At 33.1% G+C, this 22977-nt stretch overlaps 1 protein-coding gene across 1 annotated transcript; it reads right to left on the bottom strand.

The window, feature by feature from the left end:
* Positions 1–1127: 1127 nt before the first annotated feature.
* LOC129233546 (adenylate cyclase type 2-like) lies at positions 1128–22789 on the bottom strand. Its single transcript, XM_054867558.1, has 5 exons — positions 22649–22789; positions 17704–17805; positions 11555–11669; positions 4108–4232; positions 1128–1265 (listed from the first exon to the last, which is right to left on the bottom strand). The coding sequence occupies exons 1-5, from the start codon at positions 22757–22759 to the stop codon at positions 1128–1130; spliced, it is 591 nt and encodes a 196-aa protein (XP_054723533.1). The 5' UTR covers positions 22760–22789.
* Positions 22790–22977: the final 188 nt, after the last annotated feature.

The following is a 22977-nucleotide window of genomic DNA, read 5'->3' as shown; positions in this document are numbered from 1 at the left end:
GAAATAATAGTAAGATATCCTATTTTTGCTTTAAGGTGACGATATGGATATTTAGATGACTTGATGCACAAATATGGTAAGACATTTTCTCTAAATTTTCAAAGTTCAGTGCTGCGTTGCTCGGCATAAAAATACAAATTGGTAATTTAATGATTCTGAAATGCATTGGGTTCATTAAAAGCTTCGAAAGAAGCCATTATTTGTAATTGCTTATTCAGTTATCTCTTCCCATTCACATGTTTCCTATTTTCACAAAAATGTCTCTTCCCCTCTCGTGCTAAACGATTGATTTTGATGGTACATATCCGTCACAAAGATTTTGAGCAATAAAAGATATTTGTTGCATTTTAAGTACTTAAAACTTATCACCTGACACGCTTACGCACTTTTAATTTGTGTTTTAATTTTCTTGCACGATGCGTTCACGAACAAGAAGAAACGCAAAATATTTAGCCATATTTAAAACCTATGCTTAGAATAGTTTTTTCTTTTTTCCTTTTTACATATAAATACGAGATGATGAATGCTATGATAAACCAAAATAAATAAAACAATTTTTAAAAGTTTCCATTGGGGTTGACACACCTTCGTCACATACCATTGCACACATAAGAGCTTCAGCCGTAGTTGTTCAGCTTACACGTGTCTTATACAACTGCACGAATAAGTGCTTTAACCTTAGTCGTACAACTTACGCATGTTACATACCACTGCACACATAAGAGCTTTACCCTTAGTCATACAACTTACATGTGTCTTATACCATTGCACACATGCAGGTAAGTGCTTTAACCTTACGTACAGCTTACACGAGCTACATAACATTGCGCCCATAAGAGCTTCAGCCTTAGTCGTACATCTTACACATGCCACATACCATTGTACAAATAAGAGCTTTAGCCTTAGTCGTACAACTTACACGTGCCGCATACCACTGCACACGCAAGAGCTTTAGCATCAATCGAACACCGTAAGTTTTGGTGAATGCTCAGAAGTTCATCAGATTCCGAATTTCCAAATGAAAGTTGTTCTTTAAAGCAGTTGGGAAAATACCTTACACTGTTGAGCATTTAATTGCAACGATGATAACATTTCGATGAGCAAAAACATTAGGTTCGTGAAGCATGTCAGCAATCTCCATGTCGGTCGAACTGAGTTTTCACAAAATAGGTCGTCAAGTTGCCCTTGCCCTTGACGTAGATTGTCCCTCGACATTCACACTCGTAATTATGCTCCATGAGTGTTTTTGCTGTGTCTTCAGTGACCTGTATCGAGAACACAAAAATATGATTAATCATAAGAGAATACTTTGCCTAACATTTTTAATTGTAACCAAAAGAGTTATTGCCTTTGATTGCTGAGAGAAAGGAAAAGATTTCTTACAAATTTCACATGTCCTTAGTTTTCAGATATATTCCCATAAGAGCTCAAAGCAAAGGATATGTGATCATTTGTTGGTGTGTGCGAAATTAGTTTTATTACTTTAAAAGCACTTATTTTCACGAGCTGTAATTTTCGCAGAAAATAAGACAAGAGGGATTTTGTTAGCTGAAAATTTCGTGAATTTTACACGAACAGAACTACACCTAGCGGCGTGCACAGAAATTTTGGGTCCCGTCACAAATGAATTTTATGGGCTCTTCTTCTCCATATTGTTTGCCTTTATATTACACCCCTCATTTTAAAAATATTGGGTCTTTTCAGGTTCGGGCCCGGGCCAACAGGTATCCCTTCTCCCTCTCTGCGCACAACCCTGACTACACCTTCAAAAAATACTTCTCGAGGCTTAAATTTTCATGATGTCGATGGACTCGTGAAAATTGCGAAAAAAAAAGCCTCACGAAAATAAGAGCTTTTACACTATAAAGCAACACGTTTCATTGTTAGAGTTGACAGTACAAGATTTTTATAAAAAAAAAAAAAGAGCGTGAGGATCATTCCATAGTGACTAACGTAACATTCGCAGCTGATTTTCAAACTATTTTTACTTACACCGGGAGTAAAAATAAATGTGTTTTGGTTTAATATGCAGATTTAAAATGTACAAGGTGACTATTTTTTATTTCTACCAAGAATTTGAAGCAAAATAAGCGCTGGCAGCTGTTTTTTCACCAAAAAAGGCATCGTGACTAACGTAATATTTTTGCAACCCTGAGAAACAATGCTTATGTTACGAGGCAAATTTTTCTGAAACTTACGCAGGCATTTAAAATTGCCAGATATATTTGTAAGAGGTAAATAATCTATTTTTAAAAATGTACTACAGATTTATTACAGATGAATCTTTTTTGGTCCTTAATGGTACTTTTACGAAAAACTGAGTGTGACTAACGTAACGTGACTAACGTAACCATCGAATAACACGCAATGAATGCATATAAAAAACTTTTTGTAATTAATCCCTTGCTCTTATATTACTTTTACACTTTTTAGGAACCTTCTTTGTGTTGCATTATGGTTCTTCTTTACTTTTTTTCTATATTAGTGTAAGAAATTGAATGGAAGGATTCAGTTCAATTAACTCAATTTGAATGAGCGTAAAAAAAATAACAAATAAAAAAAAAACAGTTTTTACAAACTGAATAACATCAATTTGGGCTAATTAAATCCTAAATATCTCTCTTTTAAAAAATTAACTTTATGCAAGTTGATAGTTTTACCGAATTCTAGTATTCTGTCGGTATTAGTTATCGTCATAAGAAACTCCGTAGTACTTTTCAATGGCATGTTATTTTTTAAGGTTTACTGATTCATCGAACGAATAGTGTTGTACATCTTTTTGAATTAAAATGTAATAGTGAAAAAAAATATTCGAACGTTTTTGCAGAATGCATTTTAATTCCAGATATCACCGCAAATGTTTGAATTTCTAAATGATCATTCTTACATTTTCTGAAATATATGGCAGCAGCGCTTATTGTCACTGTATCATGTAACATCTTCGAATGTTTTCCAACGAGCAGCCATTACTTCATTTTAATAATAGGTAGAGATGTATTTTCTAAAAAATAGAGGCATTCTCCTTTGTTAAGACTGTATTGCTATTATCTTAATCCTTAAGCTTGGATTCTTGCGTTGAATGCACATTCAGCAGAGTACTCATTTAGCTTAACTCACCTTTTTCTTTTTTAATAATTCTTTAAATTGAAAGTATCTTGATAAAGACCTTTAAAAAAGTATTTTCTAAGTAAACAGAAGGTCTACAATGTAATATTACTGGTATTTTTTACCCTTCATATTTTTAAACAATATAGAATACCGACATATTCAAAATTGTTCATGAAAACGTACATTAAATTAAATAAGTTTTGAATATTAGCAATCATTTTTAAAATGTTACGTTAGTCACATGCAAACTGTTGCGTTAGTCACACTAATTATTTTATATCTACTGATACTAAAATGAATATTTTGCACTTTTTAAGTAGATATGACACAGATATAAGAGAATAAAAAGTGCTGTTTGGTTCAATCATCTGGTTTAGTTTTTAAGCAGAAAATAGTACATTTTCGTGACTAACGTAACGTAAATATTTTCAGTAAAATGACCAAACTAATTAAAAGACTTATCTTATAATGTGTGCAAAAAGAACAGTCAATTTTATTGGGCCAACATCTAATCATCTATAATAAACATAGTTCTTTTAAAAATTTGCAAAAACTTTTACATTACACATGAAAACGTAGACGCATGTTTTTTGCACATGCTAAGCCTTTTCGACAACCTCGCACGTTAAGAGCCAGAAGAAAAACACCGAATGCAATTTTTGCAAACTGTTATTGGATTTATGTACTAGAAAGTATGCTGAATGAAATGAAAGGTCACAATTAAGGTTTTGTGGAAAAGAAATTTCTGAGGTTGAGGTTGACATTTCTATGGAATGACCCGTGAACACAGTTGCTTTCGTCAAAACACTGCGTGTTTTGGTGCCCAGAAAACCATAGCCTTTATTGAATTTTCACTAACATTTCAAGTAGTATTGAGAGAGAAAAGAGAAAATAAAAAGAAGAATCAGGAAAATAAGTTTAAGGGCTTAAAAAGTAACAGTTTATGAAAGTATTGAATTTTTCCAAGTACACTCATAATTTGCATAATTTATCTTTTACCTGTATTTTCCCCATGACCCCACAACTATCCATCCGGCTGGCGACATTGACTGTGTTACCCCAGATATCGTACTGCGGTTTTTGTGCCCCTACGACACCAGCAATTACTGGACCGTGGTTAATACCTGAAAATAAAAGGAAATATCACGAACTCGACGTCCCCTTAACTTTAGATTCACAAATACATAAAGCACATTAGCATTTACATTTTAGAATAATATTAAAGCAATCTAATTAAATCTTCACTAATAATAAAGCTGAAAGTCTGTCTGGATATCAGGATCTCTGTCTGGATGTCTGGATGGATCTCTGTGATGCGCACAGCGCCTAAAGCGTTCGGCTTATTTTCATGAAATTTGACACGAAATTAGTTTGTAGCATGGGGGTGTGCACCTCGAAGCGATTTTTCGAAAATTCGATTTTGTTCTTTTTATATTTTAATTTTAAGAAAATTTTACCGAGCAAATTATCACAACGTGAAAGAGTAGATTATCAAATTATCATAAAATGAAACCGTAACATGAGCGAGCAAATAGCCATAGCAAATTGGCGAGAAATTTATCATCCATTGTTCGGCGAACCAAATGATCATTTAATTTTTCTACTACGGGCAAAGACGTGCGGGGTACCACTAGTTTCTCTATAAAATTGAAGTGATTTTTGTTAAACATATGTCCAACACTATTTCTTCTGGTCTAACCTGCGGCAAGATCAGGCGGAATAAATCAGCAATGATATCTTTTCTCTTTTCCATTCCTTTCTATTTTTTTTTTTAAATTTATCATAGAATTGGGAAAAGAAGATGAGGAAAAAAAAATCTTCAGTGTAGTATTGCTTTCATCTAGATATTAAGCTTTTGTCTAGATAAATTTGGCTCTGTTGACGTCGAATTTAAGAATTTTAATGTTCCATTCTATCATTCTATGCATCTTAAAGTGATAAAAGAGAAACAGCAAGATGAAATTTATTTACCAAGTAATATATATATATATATATATATATATATATATATATATATATATATATATATATATATATATATATATATATATATATATATATATATATATATATACTATATATATATATACTATATATATATATTAGGGTGGTCCTTATTTTTGAAGTTGCAGATATTTTACGCGACGCCCCCTCAATTTGTTCCATTATACAAATAAATGATCCTTGCAAAATTTTAAGTCAATCCATAAATATTAACACGTGCCCCTAGGGCCTCCTTTTTTGAGTTTCGAAGAAAAAATTGCGGATTTTCTCATTTTTATGCAAAAATATTCTAACGTTTTATATTTAAAGTAATTTTGAACCTCAATAGGTGCTGCTACTTCCAGACTGACCATTCTCTCACTTTCATTCTGTAAAATTTCACATGTTACAGAGGGTACATGTACACCAATGGCCTTGGGTCAAACGTACCGCTTTTCTGCGCTTGTTCCAACCAAGCGGCAGGGGAACGTTTACTCCCACCAAGATAAACACAAGGTATTCTATAGGCCACTAATGAATGTCCTAGGCCATTAATGAATGATCTTTGACAACAACAAATTGCCTCCTCCAGGCTTTGGGGGTGTTGATTTACAAAATTCCCTGTGTAATAGGTGTGGCAAATAGAGTCGCAAGGTTTCAGTGCTATAAATATAAGTAATTGCAATTATATTTTCATTCGCTGTTCTTTAGTTATAAACATACCTAAATGCTTATGCAATTTTTAATTTTGAAAATATAAATTTAAAAAAAATATCCAGATCAGAACAATGTAGAAATCTATACTTTAAATCAATTTTCTTCTACTTCAGTACATAGTCCTTTATTATCATCAAATTCTTGCGATTCACAAGATTTAGAAACCGAAATGAATATCTATCCTAAACTGTTGAACTTTTGTTTTATACAGCTGGTCTACCTCAATGCAAAAAAGCTTGACAACTATGGATATCTTCTCGCCTTTCATCATTGTTTGACAAATGCCATATTAGGGATAAAGATGTTGCTAATTTATTTACAGCCTATGTAGATGCAGTAAATTTTAATCCGAATTACCTAGTGATCAATCGTACGAGAGCAAGAGAAAACCTTCGAAAGGTAAAATTTAATTTCACGAATTTAAACTTAGATTTTGTAGTTATTCAGTGGGATACAAAGCTACATTCAGATGTAACTGGAAAAAGAACGCCGACGGGATTACCGTGATAGCTTCAGGTCCTAATATTGAACAGCTACTCGGAATTCCTTAAATATTTCTTCAGTTGTATATGATATCTTAGATGATAGCTCTTTATTGCTAACCGCTCTAGCTGTAGTGTTTGATACAACGACTTGCAATATCAACCGTATAAATTGTGCATGCAATTTTTTAGAGCAAAAACTGAACGGTGATATATTACATTTGGATTGCCATCATCATGCATTAGAAATCGTACTGCAGAGTGTGTCCATAAAGAAGTTCTTGCCTTTCTTAGTTCTAGATCAGATATTCAATTATTTAAGCACTTCAAAACTTTGTGGAAAGATCTTCATCATTCAGAACTTATAACATTTCAATCAAGTACATATACCACTTAAATTCTAAAAGACGAAGTTGATGATTGTTCGTAAAAAGCGGAATTGAGAAAGATTACAGAGAATTCTCGTAACTTGTAATAATATTTCCTGGTGAATTTCTTCCTACAGGGATATGTTTTCGGCAACCTGGAGCTTATTCCTGAGCCACATGGGTGGCAAAAGGAATATTTGTTTGAAAATTTTTATATTTAAGAAACAATTTAAATTGACCTTACATGAAAAGAAGATCCTTCAATGCTGTTTTACAAAGCTGTTTTACAATTAAATGCTGGATGAAGATATGGTTTTTTGCAGTCACCCAATCGAGGCTCCTTTGAATAATATAATATGTCTGAAAGACTAGAAGCGTACAAAATGATGAAAAACATGCAGCAGAAGCAGTGATTGGAAAATTCATAAATCACTTATGGTATTCAGGGGATAAACTAGTAGCTTTGTCGGTAATCGATGAAGGAATTAACTTTAAAGATAGGAAATGACTAGTCCAAAAAATGCTTGTGATGAGGAAGACGTGTCTGATGACTGTTTAACAAATTTCAGATAACAGTAGATGATTTAGAATACTTTCTTCGTAAAGATCTTCCTCTTTATAGAATCAATTACGAGTCAATAAAACTGTTTGGGGATAAGTTACAAATACTAAAAGATTTTTTCCTATTTGATCTTGATTCACGGCAAAATGAAGAAAGCTATTTAAAGGGAAGAGAGATCGTTAAAATACTGAAAATTGTGAATGATACAATTGAAAGAGGAGCACAATTAATCGAAGGATTTCACAACTAATTTACCAAATATGAGTCACAAAAATAATTGATTTTACAGACCGTCCAAGACTATTGGAAAAAAATACACACTATCGAGATACATGGAGAAAAGCGTACGATTAAGGAACATTTCTAAAGCATTATTTCATTCTTATTCAACGTAAAATCTTTAGATGATATAAAGTAATTAAAAAGATTAATTTTAGTGCTACCTCACTGTAAAAATATTTTGCAAACCTAGGAGAAACGATGTACTGGGTCTGAAGTAAAAAGTTGAAGATTTAAGGGAAAATTATCAAATTGTTAAAAAGTGCAACGGTCTAGGGGCACGTGTTATTATTGACCGATCGAGTTCAAATTTTGCACACGTTACTTTTTAATATAGTGTCACAAAACTAGGGGGCGTCACTTGTTGAATTCCGAAAAAAAAAATTTCCCATATAAATAAGGACCACCCTAATATATATATATATATATATATATATATATATATATATATATATATATATATATATATATATATATATATATATATATATATATATATATATATATATATATATATATATATGTATATGTATATATATATACACATATACATATATATATATATATATATATATGTATATATATATATATATACATATATACATATATATATATATATACATATACATATATATATATATATATATATATATATATATATATATATATATATATATATATATATATATATATATATATATATATATATGCGTCCCTCGTATAAAACGTACTTCTACAACACAGCTTCGATATTACACGGCACCAAACTTGAATTTAATACTTGACAGTTATGATAAAACACGAATGTTATATTTATAAAAGATGGAATTTCGTTTTTTTAAATACATTCTGTTAATTTCTGCTAATAACTCCAGTTATTTACTTTGTTTTTATGAATCTTGGTTTCGATACAACACGATACATATTATATATATATATATATATATATATATATATATATATATAAACCGGATTTTTCTCATGCACATACATAATTTGTATTAAAAATAAGTAAAAACGTTATTTTAAAAAAAGTCTCGTATAGCACGTTTTCGATACTACGCGGAACGAATTAACCGTGTTATACGAGGGACACCTGTATATGACAAAATTAGTAGCAAAGCACCCTATTTTTAGCATATCTAATTTAAGTTATGTTAAAAATAAAAAGCTATAAATAAACAAAGACAGTCAAACTAAAAAATAAAAAACATACTAAGATTTCAAAACTTAAAGCAATGTGTACTGGTAAAACGGAACAATTTTTTTTAAACTATAAAACAAAACATAAAAGTTACCTGACTCTATTCTAAAAGTTTAGTCAAGTTTTTAATTTTTGGCATTACTTTTCTATCTGATGTATAACAAACGTGTTGCTGATAGACATATTTTAATGAGAAAAAGAAAGAATGAATATTTTCCCCTAATTTTAATTAATGCTTAGAAGCAATTTTAGTTCAAGTGTAGAAATAATTGTGAAACTAGGGAAGCCAACGGAAGAAAGAAGAGTGTGGGTGTAAGTTTGAAGATGTCACCTCCCCCACACGATACTGTAACAATTAGAGTTTTCAAATCCATGACTTTCTATGACTTCTGCTCAAAAATGTCCATGACTCACGGGATGCAATGTTTTCAGAAAAATAGTATATTTTTTCACAAGAGTTTTAAACAAAATTGCAATCATCTGAGCTGTTCTTTATACATATGTTTCTGAAAATTCTATTAAAGTAAAATGTAACTAGCTGAGCTACTATTACAAATAAGAATCAATTAATGCAACATATATGATTTTCATATTCTAAAAAATTCCAATTTTATTTCTTTAAGACCTCCTACACACGAGGCAGTTAGTTGATTCAACTTTTCGAAAAAGATGCATGTCAAATAGTTGACTTGCGTTTTTTCGTTCATAACTTAGTTTAATGCTCTTTTCTTCCCGAAGAAATATTAGGCCAGTGCCAATAATGTTTGAGCCCAAAAAAAATTTAGAACAGGGTTGAACTCCATTGGAAAAATAAGAAAATATAATAAAATTAATAGGAAAAATAATTTACTGACGATCTGAGTTCGGGAAAGGGGGAGGAGGGGGGGTTTAAGGGAGGAAAACGTTTTGTCGTGATTTCCGGCAAAACTACGAGTCCTGTCGGAAAAAGTAAATGACAAAGTTATTGGTAATAAAAATAACTACAATTTTTGTATTTGCACTTTTTTTTATATAACCTTAAAATTTATGTGAAAAATTAAAAAAACATTTTTTTTTTGTTTTTTATTTTTATCTTTCATAAAAAAAATGATTTTTTTTTATGTCGACCTTTTTATGTCTCAAATACACTGCATTTTTTAATTTAAAATGTTTATTTTTTCTTCTTTTTTTGATTTAATAAAAAAAAGCATTTTAATTTTCAGTCGAAAAATCTCATTGCAAAATATCTGATTAAAAAAAAAAAAAAACGGAGCGTATTTTTTTCGTTGGAATCTCCATTTTCTGATGGTATTAAAATACATACAATAGTTAAAAAAAAAAAAAAAAAAAAAGGAATGTTCTCGAATTTGAATGAAAAAAAAATCATTACGTAAAATTTTAAGCTTGTTATTACAATTTACGCTTTAGTTACTCAAAAAATGTAATTTTTCAGGTTAAATTGCTAAATTAAAAAATTTGAAAATCCGGGGAACATAGAGATTGCAAAAGACATGCGAAAATAGTTATAAAAAGTCGACATACGAGCAGTATGATAATGCGCTTTTACTGCATCTAAAACAGGCACATTTCTCAAACGAGCTATAATGATTTTATCGAAATCATTTTGTGTGTTTTGATTTTGAATATGCTGTAATTTGTAATGTATTATCTCTTGTATTGTTATTTTGAACAGCTTCACAAATTCAATAATCGGGTATGTTAAAAATAAAAGTTTGAAAGAAATTTTTGATTAAACAAGAAGTTCTGTCTAGAACTAAACGAGCCTACTTTCCCTTATACCCATACTATTTTCTAGTACTTGATCAATATTCTCAAAAATAGCTAAAATCGCAAATTGTTTCAAAAATGTTTTTAAATATTTTAAGCTGATTTCTAGAAATATAATATTCCTCACTCATCTTAAAAAAAATAAAAGCAGCACCTTTAAAACAAAGCAGCTAATACACTTTTTTCCATTAAAAAATTCTTTAACAGCTTTCAAAACGAAAAAATAATAATTAAAATTAATAAGCTTATTAAAATAAATACATCATATCAAAAAAAAAAAAAAAAAAAACGTTTATTTTTCATTCGGGTTTATTCGCCGAAAACTGAATGCCTAAATTAAAACTTTAGCGTGAAAATGAAAACAAGTCATATCAACAATAATTATTTCACAGTTAAAACCATAGCTGCGGAGTCGGGGTCGGAGTCAATCTCATTTTGGGATAAAGGAGTCGGAGTCGAATATCCAAAAATCAGAGTCAGTCATCTGTCCTCCGTGTATAAATTTTTGCCAAAGCTACGAAGTCAGAGTCGAAGTCGGGGAGTCGGAGTCCGATTAATTATTGGGCACAGGAGTCGAGTCGGAGTCAGGTGCCCCTAAATTCTCGGAGTTGGAGTCTGGATTTTGGCGTCAAGAACTGTTTCCAATAAAATTTGTTTGAAGTAAAACCGCCTTCAAGTCTAATTTGTCGCCAACTTGACGACAAATTAGACGACTTTTTTTTTAAAAATCTGTTCCAGTTTGGGCACTGTTGGTGATATTTCGAGAGTAAACTATTGAATCACATTAAAATTGCCAGTAATGGGGAAATGACATTAAATTGGAGTAAAAGGAAGTCATGTGAGGCACACATCAGCTCGCTAAAAATGTATTCAACAAATATACCTATTTCATTTGATATTTTATACGCGTAATAAATAATAATAGCAGAACACAAATAAAATTGAGATTAAAAGTTGCTGAATCTTTTTTGCTTGTTGCTAGAAATTTTTAACGGCTAGCTGGATGATTTGCAGCAGAAAAATACGTGTTGACATGCATAGCAAAAACACTGTTTAATAATAAGTAAATGAAACCCTTACTTACCAACTCTAAGCCTAAATCTTTGAAATGATTCCCTGTTGATTTGATCTAACAATGCCATGAGTGCAATAGCAAATTCTGTTAGCGCAACAACGTTATGCCCTTGCCGAGACAGGTCCTGTGAAAGAAAACAGTTCGTCCATTATTTGAAAGAACTTGTGGGAAATTTACAGTAACTTAATTTTGAGTAAGAATTAAACTCAAATAGGAGAAATACTAATTCCTAAAACGTACTAATCTTTTTTTTTCTTTTGTGAGCATACTTAAGTCATGGTAAAAGTTATACTTACTAAATAAAAATACATTTTCATTTTCATCAGAAAATAATTTTGTTACCAGACTCAGTAGCTCTACCCATAATAGACGTAGATCTGATTTCCCCTAGATGTGATAACAAGATCCTTCTGGTGCTAAACTAGACGTCTAAGTTCTCAAGTAGTAGGGTGACGGCACGAGTAACAGACAGTCATAAGTTCGGACTTAAATAAGAATTTTAGGAGGGCTAAACTGATGTTGCTGTAGCTACTGAATACGATGCAACCATCTAGTATTATCAGAGTGAATTTCATGAGTCAGTTGGTATTTACGACGCAGTAAAGGAAGGTTATGAATAGCTATCACGAGGTTAGCTGGTGTTTCATACTACAGCTAGCTGTTTACGTTAAGGAGGTGAATGTTTTTAACCATCATTTTCTATTGTAAGCTGTCGATATGAGTGCATGCTGGAGGTATTTTTAATGTTTGAACCATGCTCTTTTCGGTTTTCACATCATTTTTCACGTACAATCACTTCTAATGTGAGTTTTATCTATGTCTATTACTGATCCTCAGAAAATTCGCTTTTCTAGTAACAGACTCCCATGTCTGTTATTGGTCCCTGAAGTCTCTTTCATTTTTTCCTCTTTTTTTTTTTTTTTGCTCCAGTAGAGGTTATTCATTGATGCAATTATGCCTACAGGTTCAATATTGAAAATCGAACAACGTGACTCGTGTCAGACAGGGTATCTGTTACTGGTTCAAAAGGGTGTATGTTACTCATGCCATATTTTTTGGAACCTCAGAATAGTGAATACACCTTTTTCTTTCAGTTCAGGATGCCCCCCCCCCCCCACCCCATGCTAGGAAATTTTGTTACAGAGAAGAACAAATGCAAACAGCCTTATTGGGTGTAAATAGTAATGGTATGAGTGTTGCCGCTTCAGCAAGGAAAAATAGAGTCCCACGAACAAAGTGAAAGGAGTTTATCCTAGCATAAGCAGGATGGGTTCAGGCCCAGTGCTTTCAAAGAACGAAGGGAAAATACTAGTACTCTGGGTAGCCTCATCATCTAAAGCAGGGTTTCTGATATTAAAAGAAGAATTTTTAGACAATGTGCAGCTGCTCTTAAAGGAATTGGGGGGGACTTAATATTTTTACTGATGGAAGACCTGGGAAATCATGGTATAATGGTTTGCTTAAACGGAACCCTTCAGTCGCTCATAGGATCAATGAAAACCTCACATTGTCCCGTTCAAAAGTTTCCTGGTAACTGGTTCGAGACCGTTCACGACTATTTAAAAGAAAAGAGAACAATCACCTTGGCATTTTAGGAAATCCGAATCGAATTTTTAATTGCGACAAAACTGTATTTTTTCTCAACCCAAAAGGTACCCGAGAGCTTGCAATTAAAGGTGACAAAATTGTAAACCAAAATGGGAACAAAGATGTCAGTTTTATTCACTGCAAACGCTGCTGGACATCTTCTACCACCAACAGTGATCCATAAATAAGTAAGAACCCCACAGATCAAGTTCAGCATGCCCCGTGGTTGAGGATTAGGAAACTGATTCAGAGTGGATGACAAGCAAAACGTATTTTGAATTTCTGGTCAATGTATTTCAACCAAGGCTAAAAACTCAAAGGCTCCTGCAAAAAAACTCTTGTAAAAGTCCCCCTCCCTGCTCCTGCTAAGAATGTAAATATAAAATCTAACAGCAACAGTAGAACACAAGTAGCAGTTTTTGTTAACAAGAGTGGCAAAGCGAGGTACTGAAAAAACAGAAATACAAACAGGAACAAGAAGAGGCTAAGAAAATACGATCTGAAGCAAGACTTTAATAAAATAAGGAACAGGAAGACATCAAGAATAAGAAAGCAGGAATTAGATGAAGAAAAGGAGAGAACAGAAAAAAAAAACAATAACGAAACCACGAAAATGTGGCATCCAGCTTCGAGTTCAGAAGGAGATGAAGAATTATGAAGAAGACTGATTACGTACGTATTTTTATTTTTACATTTGCATAGTTTAGTAAAGAGGCTGTTAGGCAAGTTGCCTTCCTACTTATATTGAAAGTAAAATGTTTCCTGTACGAGCTTAAATTCAAGTTTTGTTAGTAAAAACCTGGCTGTCGTCATAAATTCTATTTTATTTTATTTTTTGTGATGTACACTTTCTAGTTGGGTAGGTACTCAATTATTGTTCATTTGAATTTAAAGACTTTTGTACTAGAAATAAAGAACGTTCGCAAATTTTTAAGAGAAAAAGAGAATTTTGTCTATTACTCATCCTTTTAGCCTGTCTGTTACTGCGTATCATCAGATTTTTCGGTGTCTGTTACTGGGGTTCGGAGCTTTCTTCTAAATTCAGCAAATACAAATAGAATTGACTCATTCAGAGTATCCAGAAGCAGCCAAACGTTAGACGAGATATTGTTGCATGGAAGTAAAATAGTTTTAAAAATTTAACTACATTAAAAGGGTCAGAAAATTGAGTTAACCTGAGAGCGATATCTTAAGCATGTATGTTACTGGTGCCGTTATCCTAATGGCTACTACCGGCAGTGACGAAACATAGAGTAACGGCACCAGTAACAGACAAGGGTCCAGTTACAGACAGTCGTAAGTTTGAATTTAAATAAGAATTTTAGGCGGGTAAATCTGATGTTGCTGCGACCCTTGAATGCAGTGCAACCATCTAGTGTCATCAGAGGGAATTTTATCAGCCAGTTGGTATTTATTTACAAGACAGTGATGGAAGGTTAGAAACAGCCACTACGAGGTCTGCCGGTGTTTCATGTTCAATTGAATTTAATAAGTTTTTGGATCTAAAAATTAGGAACTTTTGCACATTTTGAAGAGAAAATGGGAATTCTGTCCATTATTCATCCTTTCCTCATTGTATCTTATACTGGGTATCCTCAGTATTGCCGCCGGGGTATGTTACTGTGTTACGAGGGGAGGGGGGGGGGGATCGGACCTTTTTCGGAAAATGAGCGAATAAAAATAGAATTAACTAATTGAGAGGATCCAGAAGCAGTCAAACGTTAAATGAAATGTTGTTGCGTGAGAGAAAAATAGTTAAAAAAGTCTAAAAACATTAAAAGGCTCAGCAAATTGAGTTAACCCGAGAGCGATGTCTTAAGCATGTCTGTTACTGGTGCCGTTACCCTATAAGAATGGATGTCCTCCGCTGGGGGATGCAATAAGTCAGCAGATAGTGAGGTGCCAAGATGCAGTGCCATTTGAAACATTTTCAGTAATAGAATCGTTTAATATAGCCCATCGCATTTGAAATCATGAGAGTCAAACTGCATGCTCTAACAATGTACCGACATTCCGGATATGACATACACAGATTGCAATTTCGCTCTTCTTTTAGGCTTATCAGTCTGGAGTAATCATGACCGAGCTGAACGCAGATGTCTTTTCATTGAAGCTGATATTACCTTCACATTGGTAGCATAAATTATTTCAGCATACCAGCAAGAGTATGCAAGCATGATGCGGCTCAACTTGTAAAAAGAAGGTAAAAGTTCAGGTAATAAGTTGTAAGTTGGGGGCCTCCGTGGCACTGGTAAAAGCTTCGTCGGAATTCGTGGGATTGATTCCCGCCGGTGCCCTGGGCGTTATATATATATCTCTCTCTCTTGTGTAGTAAATCCTTCTTGTGTGTATCCGGAGGCAAGGCGCTTTGTACGGAACTTATACTCTATGTATGTGAAGCTCTTTAGCTTCTGTATAAATAAATAAGTTGTAAGTTTCCGCCATAAACCGGGCCTAAGACAGAACTACAAACATATACCGACAGGCCGGTTACGACATTCAGGATTGCAGTCTCTGGAGCTAAGCATTTTACCTTCACTTTATGAGTTGAGTCGCACCATTCTAACGGAATCTAAACTTCAATGAACTGACATTTGCCTCCTCGGTCACAATAACAAAAAGAAAAAAAAAAAAAAAAAAAAAAATTGCTACAACTTTTTAAATAAACGGCGAAAAGATCCAGTTTTAACTGTTCTTGCATAATCTACTGTTTGATCACTGATAAGATGAAAAAGCGAGCATCTGGTTTACAGAACGAAACGTGGGGCATCTATTACTTTGCAGGGATGCCAGTTTTTTTGTTACAAATGTGTATTAGCCTACAACTGATGTCACGCTTTGAGGAGAGAGAGGTTTGTGAAACTGATAGTTTGTGAAGAGAGTTGGGACGGTATAACAAGAAGCGTCACATCACGCATTTTTTATAACGATATGTTTATAAAAAGTAGCGCGACATGCGGCAAAGGAGGAGAGCAAGGGGAAGTGTGACACTTTGAGACAAATGGGGGGTAGGGGTGAAGAAAAGTGTGACATCATTTATGCAGTCTAGGGTTTCCAATCCCGCGCCGAATTCAGTCCCGCGGGATTTCGGGATTGTAAGAAACCAATCCCGCGGGATTGACTTTATTCTTCTAAAAATTAAACTTTTATGTCGAATAAAAAAAGGTTGTACGTTTTAGGAAGGACTGCTTTTATAACTTGTAAATTAATAGTCTTTTTGAAATTTGTATAGCAATTGTAAATCACTACTAAGTCAGATTCTACGTAGAAATTATCGTTTGGTAAGCAAAAGTGTGCCGCTCGTATGGGATGGTAAAGGATTTTTACCCTAAAAATATTGCGCTTGATGAAAACACGTGCTGTGGCCTCCACTGCAATTAGTTTTACTAAAATTAAATAATTGTGGACATTTAGAAAAAGATCCGCATTAATTTCATCACCTTCTGAAATAGATTTTTCTTTTCTTTGCTGGGTTTTTGTTTAAGAACCGCAAATTTCGGACAATCGGACAAAAACGATGTCTGTTGGATATATGTTTTGCTGTATCCAGTATAACGTGCATTGATAATAACCCTTGATGCTTCATTAACGTTGGTCATTGTATCAGTGAATTTGATTCATTGCAACAAGGGGTGAATACTGCTTGATTTCACCATATCACCAAGTCGGAGTCTCAGTAAAAGCGTTAATTTCGCTAATTTTACCTCTCACTTTAAAGAGGAATTCAAAAACATCAGCAGCTTAACTTACTGAATTGTCATGCGAGTCATTCTATGTTTCATATAAGTTTCTGTCGCTCCTTTAAAGTCGTGCCGAATATATAAATAATGTCATATTTTTCAATTTTTTCTTCTTTGGAGTGCACTTTTTGTAACTTAAAGGTTTTGAGCGCATTACTGAAGCTTACAGAAGTGCTCCAACATTGCATTCAGGCCACTCCAGTGGGCTTTGGAATATGTAATACAATTTCTCTTTTTTTTCTAAAGCGTAATTGATTGGATTTTAAATATTTTTAGTGACGGTTTTCAAAAATGCTTATAGGTTACACGCATTTTCTCAGTTGCTGAACGTAAAAAACTGAAACATTGAATGAGAATACCAATGAATTTTCAGAAAAATATACTCTATATATTTTTATTGTGTTCTTCAATGGTAAATCCATCGTTGGTCAGATGAGAAACAGTTTTTCTTGCAGATATAGGAAGAAGAAGATTCAAACTTCAGATGATGCTTGTGAAAATAATCGTTTTATGAGCGGCAAAAGCTGTAAAACGGTTGAATGGAAAAATTTTTCGGAATTGGGAATCCCGCGGGATTAATCACGCTAAATATCTTGCGGGATTCGGGATCGGGATTTCGGGATTGAAAACCTAATGCAGTCCCGTCTCTGTCTCAAAACGTGGAAATTGAAGCATTGCACTAAAAAGTCAATTTTTCTTAAACTTTTTGTACCAGGAGAATCAACTGTTCAACTTCGCTTCGCATTCCACCTGCGAAGGAAGTTAACAATGTTTGCAAATGTCTAATGACTCAATAGTATCAATCAACAGTAGCATATTTTTTCATCTTACTCCGTTCTCTTCTCTTCCCGGCTGTAGTCCCGCAGCTGCCATGTACGTACTTCCTATGGTTTTGATTTTTTCTATTCTGCTGAACTTCGGCTTCAGCAACAACTGAAATTAAGAACAGAATACATAATTCAATTTTTAAACATAAAAACTGAAATTAAAAGAAGAATACATAATTCCATAATTTTTGTAGCTAAGCATAGTTTTTTAATAAATACTATAAGGGTAATCAATATGAAAAAAAAAAAAAAAAAAAACTCGAACATATTAGCGTTTTGAGGATCATAACACTTTTTGCGAAACCTTGAAATTTGAAGTGTTTTTAAAAATAAATAAACAAATAAATAATTAAAACAGTATATAATTTAAACATTAGGGTAGACCGTGCCCTTTTTCCAAAATGAGTAATAACTAGAGGGCCAACAGTCATACCAGATTGATACTGCTCCTTAGCAACTATTCTCCCAAGGTTTTGAGCATCAGTCGAGCTTCGGTTGAACATGCGGAAAAATCTGTTTTCTACAGTCGAGTACATTTTGTGTTGAACGTTTTTAAGTTTATAGTGAATAAATAGTACTTAGTTAAGAACAAATAAATGTATAAAAAAAAGCAGACTTTTATCACTTTTTGAGATATGTATTTGTATGGACAGAAAAGTTATTAAATTTTGTTGCACGTCAAAAATTAATACAAACTTACCGACGGGGCACTTTTACGCATTTCCATCGGGGCACATTTTTGCACGTTCTTACTGTGTCTTACTCTATACTTTGTCTTACTTCTAAACGGGCCCCGAACGCTTTTTTCGCTCTGTAGTGTCTAGACCTTTAATAATTTTCAGGTTATTTAATTTTGAAAATCACCATTCATTTTTAATTAAGCAACATATTCATTTCTTATAGCTTACAATCATATAGTGTTGTCTTCATGCCTGCTCAGCTTTAACTTTATACATTGTTCAGCTTGTAATACATTTTCTTTATTTTAAAGACGGTAAGACATTAGGTTCAAAACACCAACAGAACCACGTTAGATGTCAAAATAACGAAAAAACTTATCGATAATCCAAGTATTTCTCTCAGTAAGCCTTCACCATCGTCGCATATGTACTACCCCAACTGAGACCATTTGGACAAGTTTATGAACCAGGAAAGGAAAATAAAAGAAGATGCTCACAATCCCAACTGATAATCTAATTAAAGAAGCTCTTAGACAATCGCAGTTAGAAGCTACAAAGAAAAAACATAATGGGCAGAACAAAACAAAAAGGAGAAATTACTTTAAAATTTACAAGTTACTATTGAAGCAGAAATAGAAGACATCAAAGAAAAAAGTATGAAACCAAAACCTGCAACAGGGAAAAAGTTAGTACACTCTGTAAAAAGGAAATTAGTGAACGATTCTGTTTACGAAGTAGAAAATTGTGCTTGCATCTATTGTTTGAAAGCACACAACCAATCGAAAAAAGGACAAGCAGGGTTCAATGTCTTAGATGTTAAAACGCAGTCCCATGACAAGTATGCGAAATGAAATACTTTATTTTTGTTAGTAAAATCTAACAGTGATGAAGAAGATGACTAAATAGTTTCTGTTTTTAATTAGCAGTAAGCCCTATGATTTTACTTTGACCTATAAAATGTTCTTTAATTGTTTGTGGTTTTAAAGTGTTTTGAAAGAAATAAAACATTTAAATTTGGTTAAATATCTATTTCTTTTACTGCTTGGTATCATTTTTAATATGCGTGAACGTGCCCCGTGTTCGGAGCAAGTTTACGCAACCGACTTGAACTTATAAAACATTTTTTTATGGCTAAAAACACAAGCTGAGCAACAACTGAATATACAAATTTTGACTTCATTAACTGCTTTAAAACCACAATGCCTACAATTTCCTAGGTTAAAACATAAAAATTAGAAAATTCATTAAAAAAAATCCGCGTAAACATGCCCAGGTTTACTCTACCATTTTTTGCTAATAATATTCCATGTCTTATTAACATGTCCAAATACAATTACGAAATACAGTCGAGTCCCGACTTACGCGAGGGATGCGTTCCAAGACCTCTCGCGTACGTCGAAATTCCGCATTGGGGAAATGGTGTGTATACGAATTGAAAATTGACACACTCATTTATTTTAGCCATTTTTAAACACCCCTCAAACTGTTTTTTAGTCCAATTTTTGCTATATATTACCGTATATTAAGTAAAAAGCTGTATTTTTAAAGCAGCTGCATTATTCAACGCATAAAACCAATGATCAGTAGGAGAGAGAGACATAAAATAGTACGGTTTGTACAGTATGTAGTAATAATAAAGCGCTGCGCTATAATAGTGTACCATATAGTGCAGTGCATACGATAGTTATTTATAACTTTAAAATTGAAGCTTATGATTTATGTAGCACAATCTCAGATGGTTTTTCTAAAATATTTTCACAAAAACAGTTGCTTCACATTTACTTTCATAACGTTTTCCATTTATGGTAATTCCCTCTTCCAGGGTCTCTATAACTCACAGTACAAGAGCAGCTTCCAATTTCCTACTGTTTGCATTTTGTTTCGACACTATACACGGAGTTCATTTCAAAACTAAGTTCTGAACTTTTACGGATCGCATTTTCTTGTTTTTTAAGTTCTTGTATGTATGGAAGATTTACCCATACGTAAATTGTCGTGCTACCTCGATCCACTTTTTAGTTGCTCAAGTGTATCAAGAATCTTTACTTTTTCTTAAAATGTCACAAACTTTCGCTTTTTCTTTCTATATTCAAACCTTAGATGAAACAGTGTGCTTAGGTGACTCAATATTTCAGTACCTTTCACATTTAGAATTAAAAAAAGAATAAAGACTAACAAAGCGATGTTTAGACTAGTGCAAACTTAAAACTTGCGCAATCAGTGATGCTTAAAATGATGAAAGAACATTCATGAAACCAATATTTAGTAATCGATAACGGAACCGACGCTTAGCACCACGATTTCTTTCCAACTATTTCCGTGTTGCGAGTCAGAAATCGCGTTAGCTCTAAAATTCCTTACTCGTGAAAAACTCGAGGTTATAGTCATTTCGCGTAAGTCGAATCGCGTTGTAGCGGGAGTCGACTGTACTTGTCTTCTATACTATACTACAAGAACTTGAACTTAGGGGACATGTACGGTTCTTAAAGGTGCACTGCAGATTTTTTAAACTGTTCAGAAAGGAGTAAACTTCAAACAACAGTTTTCTTAAACTGTTCAGAGAGTACTGAATTTTTAACAGCAATTTTGTTGAACTAGTCCGAAAGTGGTAAAGTTTCAATAGCAATTTTGTTGAACTTTAGTGAATAGTAAATTTTAAACAACAATTTTTTTGAACTTCAGTGAATAGTAAATTTTAAACAACAATTCTGTTAACTGTTTAGAGTAGTAAATTTATTATTATTATTTTTTTTTTTTTGACTAAACTGTTCAGAGAGTAGCAAATTTCAAACAACAATTTTGTTAAACTGTTCAGAGATAGTGAATTTTTAACAATAATTTTGTTAAACTAGTCAGAAAGTATTAAATTTTAAACAGCAAGATCAGTAAATTTTAGACAACAATTTCACTAAACTGTTCAGAGAGTAGTAAATTTTAAACAGTTTCATTGAACCGTTCAAAGAGCAGTAAATTTTAAACAACGAAATAATTTTGAGTGGAAACAGAAGCGCACATACGACATTTTAATATAAATAACTGCTGAGTTTTTACGAAAATTAAATGGACAGTTTTCAAAATTCCGTAATAACAATAAAATGATAAATTTAGAAACAATTTGCTGCTTTTTGCCAGTTTAACGTATGTTGCATGCCGCTTGTGGATCAGCATATTGTTTATAAACGTAAATGGAAACCAATCCTCCTTTGTATATCCTTCGACTAAAAGCTTTCAAATCCGACTTAAAGTCTCCTTCTGGAAAGCGTAAGGAGAGGGGTATTTTCAGGATGAAATTACTGTAACAACTACTGGAGGCTTACTGTAATGACAGGTACTTCAGCCGATAAGTACTTGTATGTAAAAAGGGAACGATTAAGGATAGCATTTTAAGTGAGTTGCAATGGGTACTTGAACTCAAACATTTCATTATAATTCGTAAGGGATATATAAGTGGAATTTGTTTCAACAGAACGCTGCATTTCCAATACTCATCTAAGAATAAATAACGTATTCTGCCGCGGGCAGTAAAAGGCAGTAACTGCAAAATTTTCTTTTCTTTTTTTTCTTGCACTTTTTACATCTATTGTACGTTAGCATTATTGTACAAGCTTGCCTATTTGGTTTCTGTTAAAAAAAAACCCGCCAAATTCCATTATTTCTCTATTGTTATTATTGAATAAAAAACGTATTCTTTCAAAGAAACTCATTTCTGCAGATGCGGCTATTTACCTGCCCACGGTAGTACTTATTTCGGATTAGTTGAGGAACTCAAAAGCGCATACACAAAAAGCAAGTAATCCAACGTAAATGTAATAAATATAAAAAACCTGGATTGTGGTATAGTATTGAAAAATAAAGTGCAGTTACAGTTCAATAGGTAAACAAATGCAATGAAAAAAGTTCAAATAAGACTTTTTTAAAAGGACTCATTCCATACTTGAACTAGCAGCGCATGGAGGTTAGATTTGCCGCCTGAGGCACGTTGCACAGTTATGGAGTCATCCCTGTCACATGATAGTTGTGATGCATGGCGGCATCAAGGTCTCATGGGACCACCACTGTCATGTGGCCATGATCAAGGTCACGTAAAATTTGTGATGACGTCATCCATTAAACAGCGAATCAGAAGTGACTCTACGGCGGACATACATACCGTTGAGTTTTAATAGAGTAGATAAGAACTTTAAAATGTTAATTAAAATTGAGCAATACAGTCCTAATGAATGAAATGCACATTGCCAGTAAACAAACTGGTAAAAAATATCAACTAACCTTATCGAAATCACAAATAATTTCATTAAGAAGCCTTAGACACTCTAGTCCTTGCTTGTTAATATCTGTTTCATCATAGAACTCCTTGTAGTTTGGTATGGAAGCGAACATCACAGCTACGTTTCGATACCTCTCGTGGTACAACTCCTTTGTAAAAAAAAAGGGCTAATCAGAGAAAAGTTAAGTACATGTTATGAGAGGTTAGTAAAATATGCAGCCATTTCAGTTTATGACACATTTCATTTTTAATGCAGCTACAGAAAATATTGAAAACAGAAAGTGAGTATAGTATAGCTCGATAACAAGGCGCATCGCATGGAAAGAGTACT

The sequence above is a fragment of the Uloborus diversus genome, unplaced genomic scaffold, assembly GCF_026930045.1.
Source record: "Uloborus diversus isolate 005 unplaced genomic scaffold, Udiv.v.3.1 scaffold_512, whole genome shotgun sequence".
In the NCBI taxonomy this organism is placed as follows: Eukaryota; Metazoa; Arthropoda; class Arachnida; order Araneae; family Uloboridae; genus Uloborus; species Uloborus diversus.
Note: the sequence above shows the minus strand (reverse complement) of the source record. Positions and strands in the feature narration are given on the sequence as shown.

What these genes read in the sequence shown, in the direction of transcription:
- LOC129233546 (XM_054867558.1), bottom strand. Translation starts at nt 22,759, where the DNA reads ATGTTCGCTTCCATACCAAACTACAAGGAGTTCTATGATGAAACAGAT. An exon ending in CGGGAAGAGAAGAGAACGGA is followed by an intron (nt 11,670 to 17,703) that starts GTAAGATGAAAA and finishes TTTCTTTCACAG; the next exon opens with GACCTGTCTCGGCAAGGGCA. An exon ending in GGGTCATGGGGAAAATACAG is followed by an intron (nt 1,266 to 4,107) that starts GTAAAAGATAAA and finishes TTCTCGATACAG; the next exon opens with GTCACTGAAGACACAGCAAA.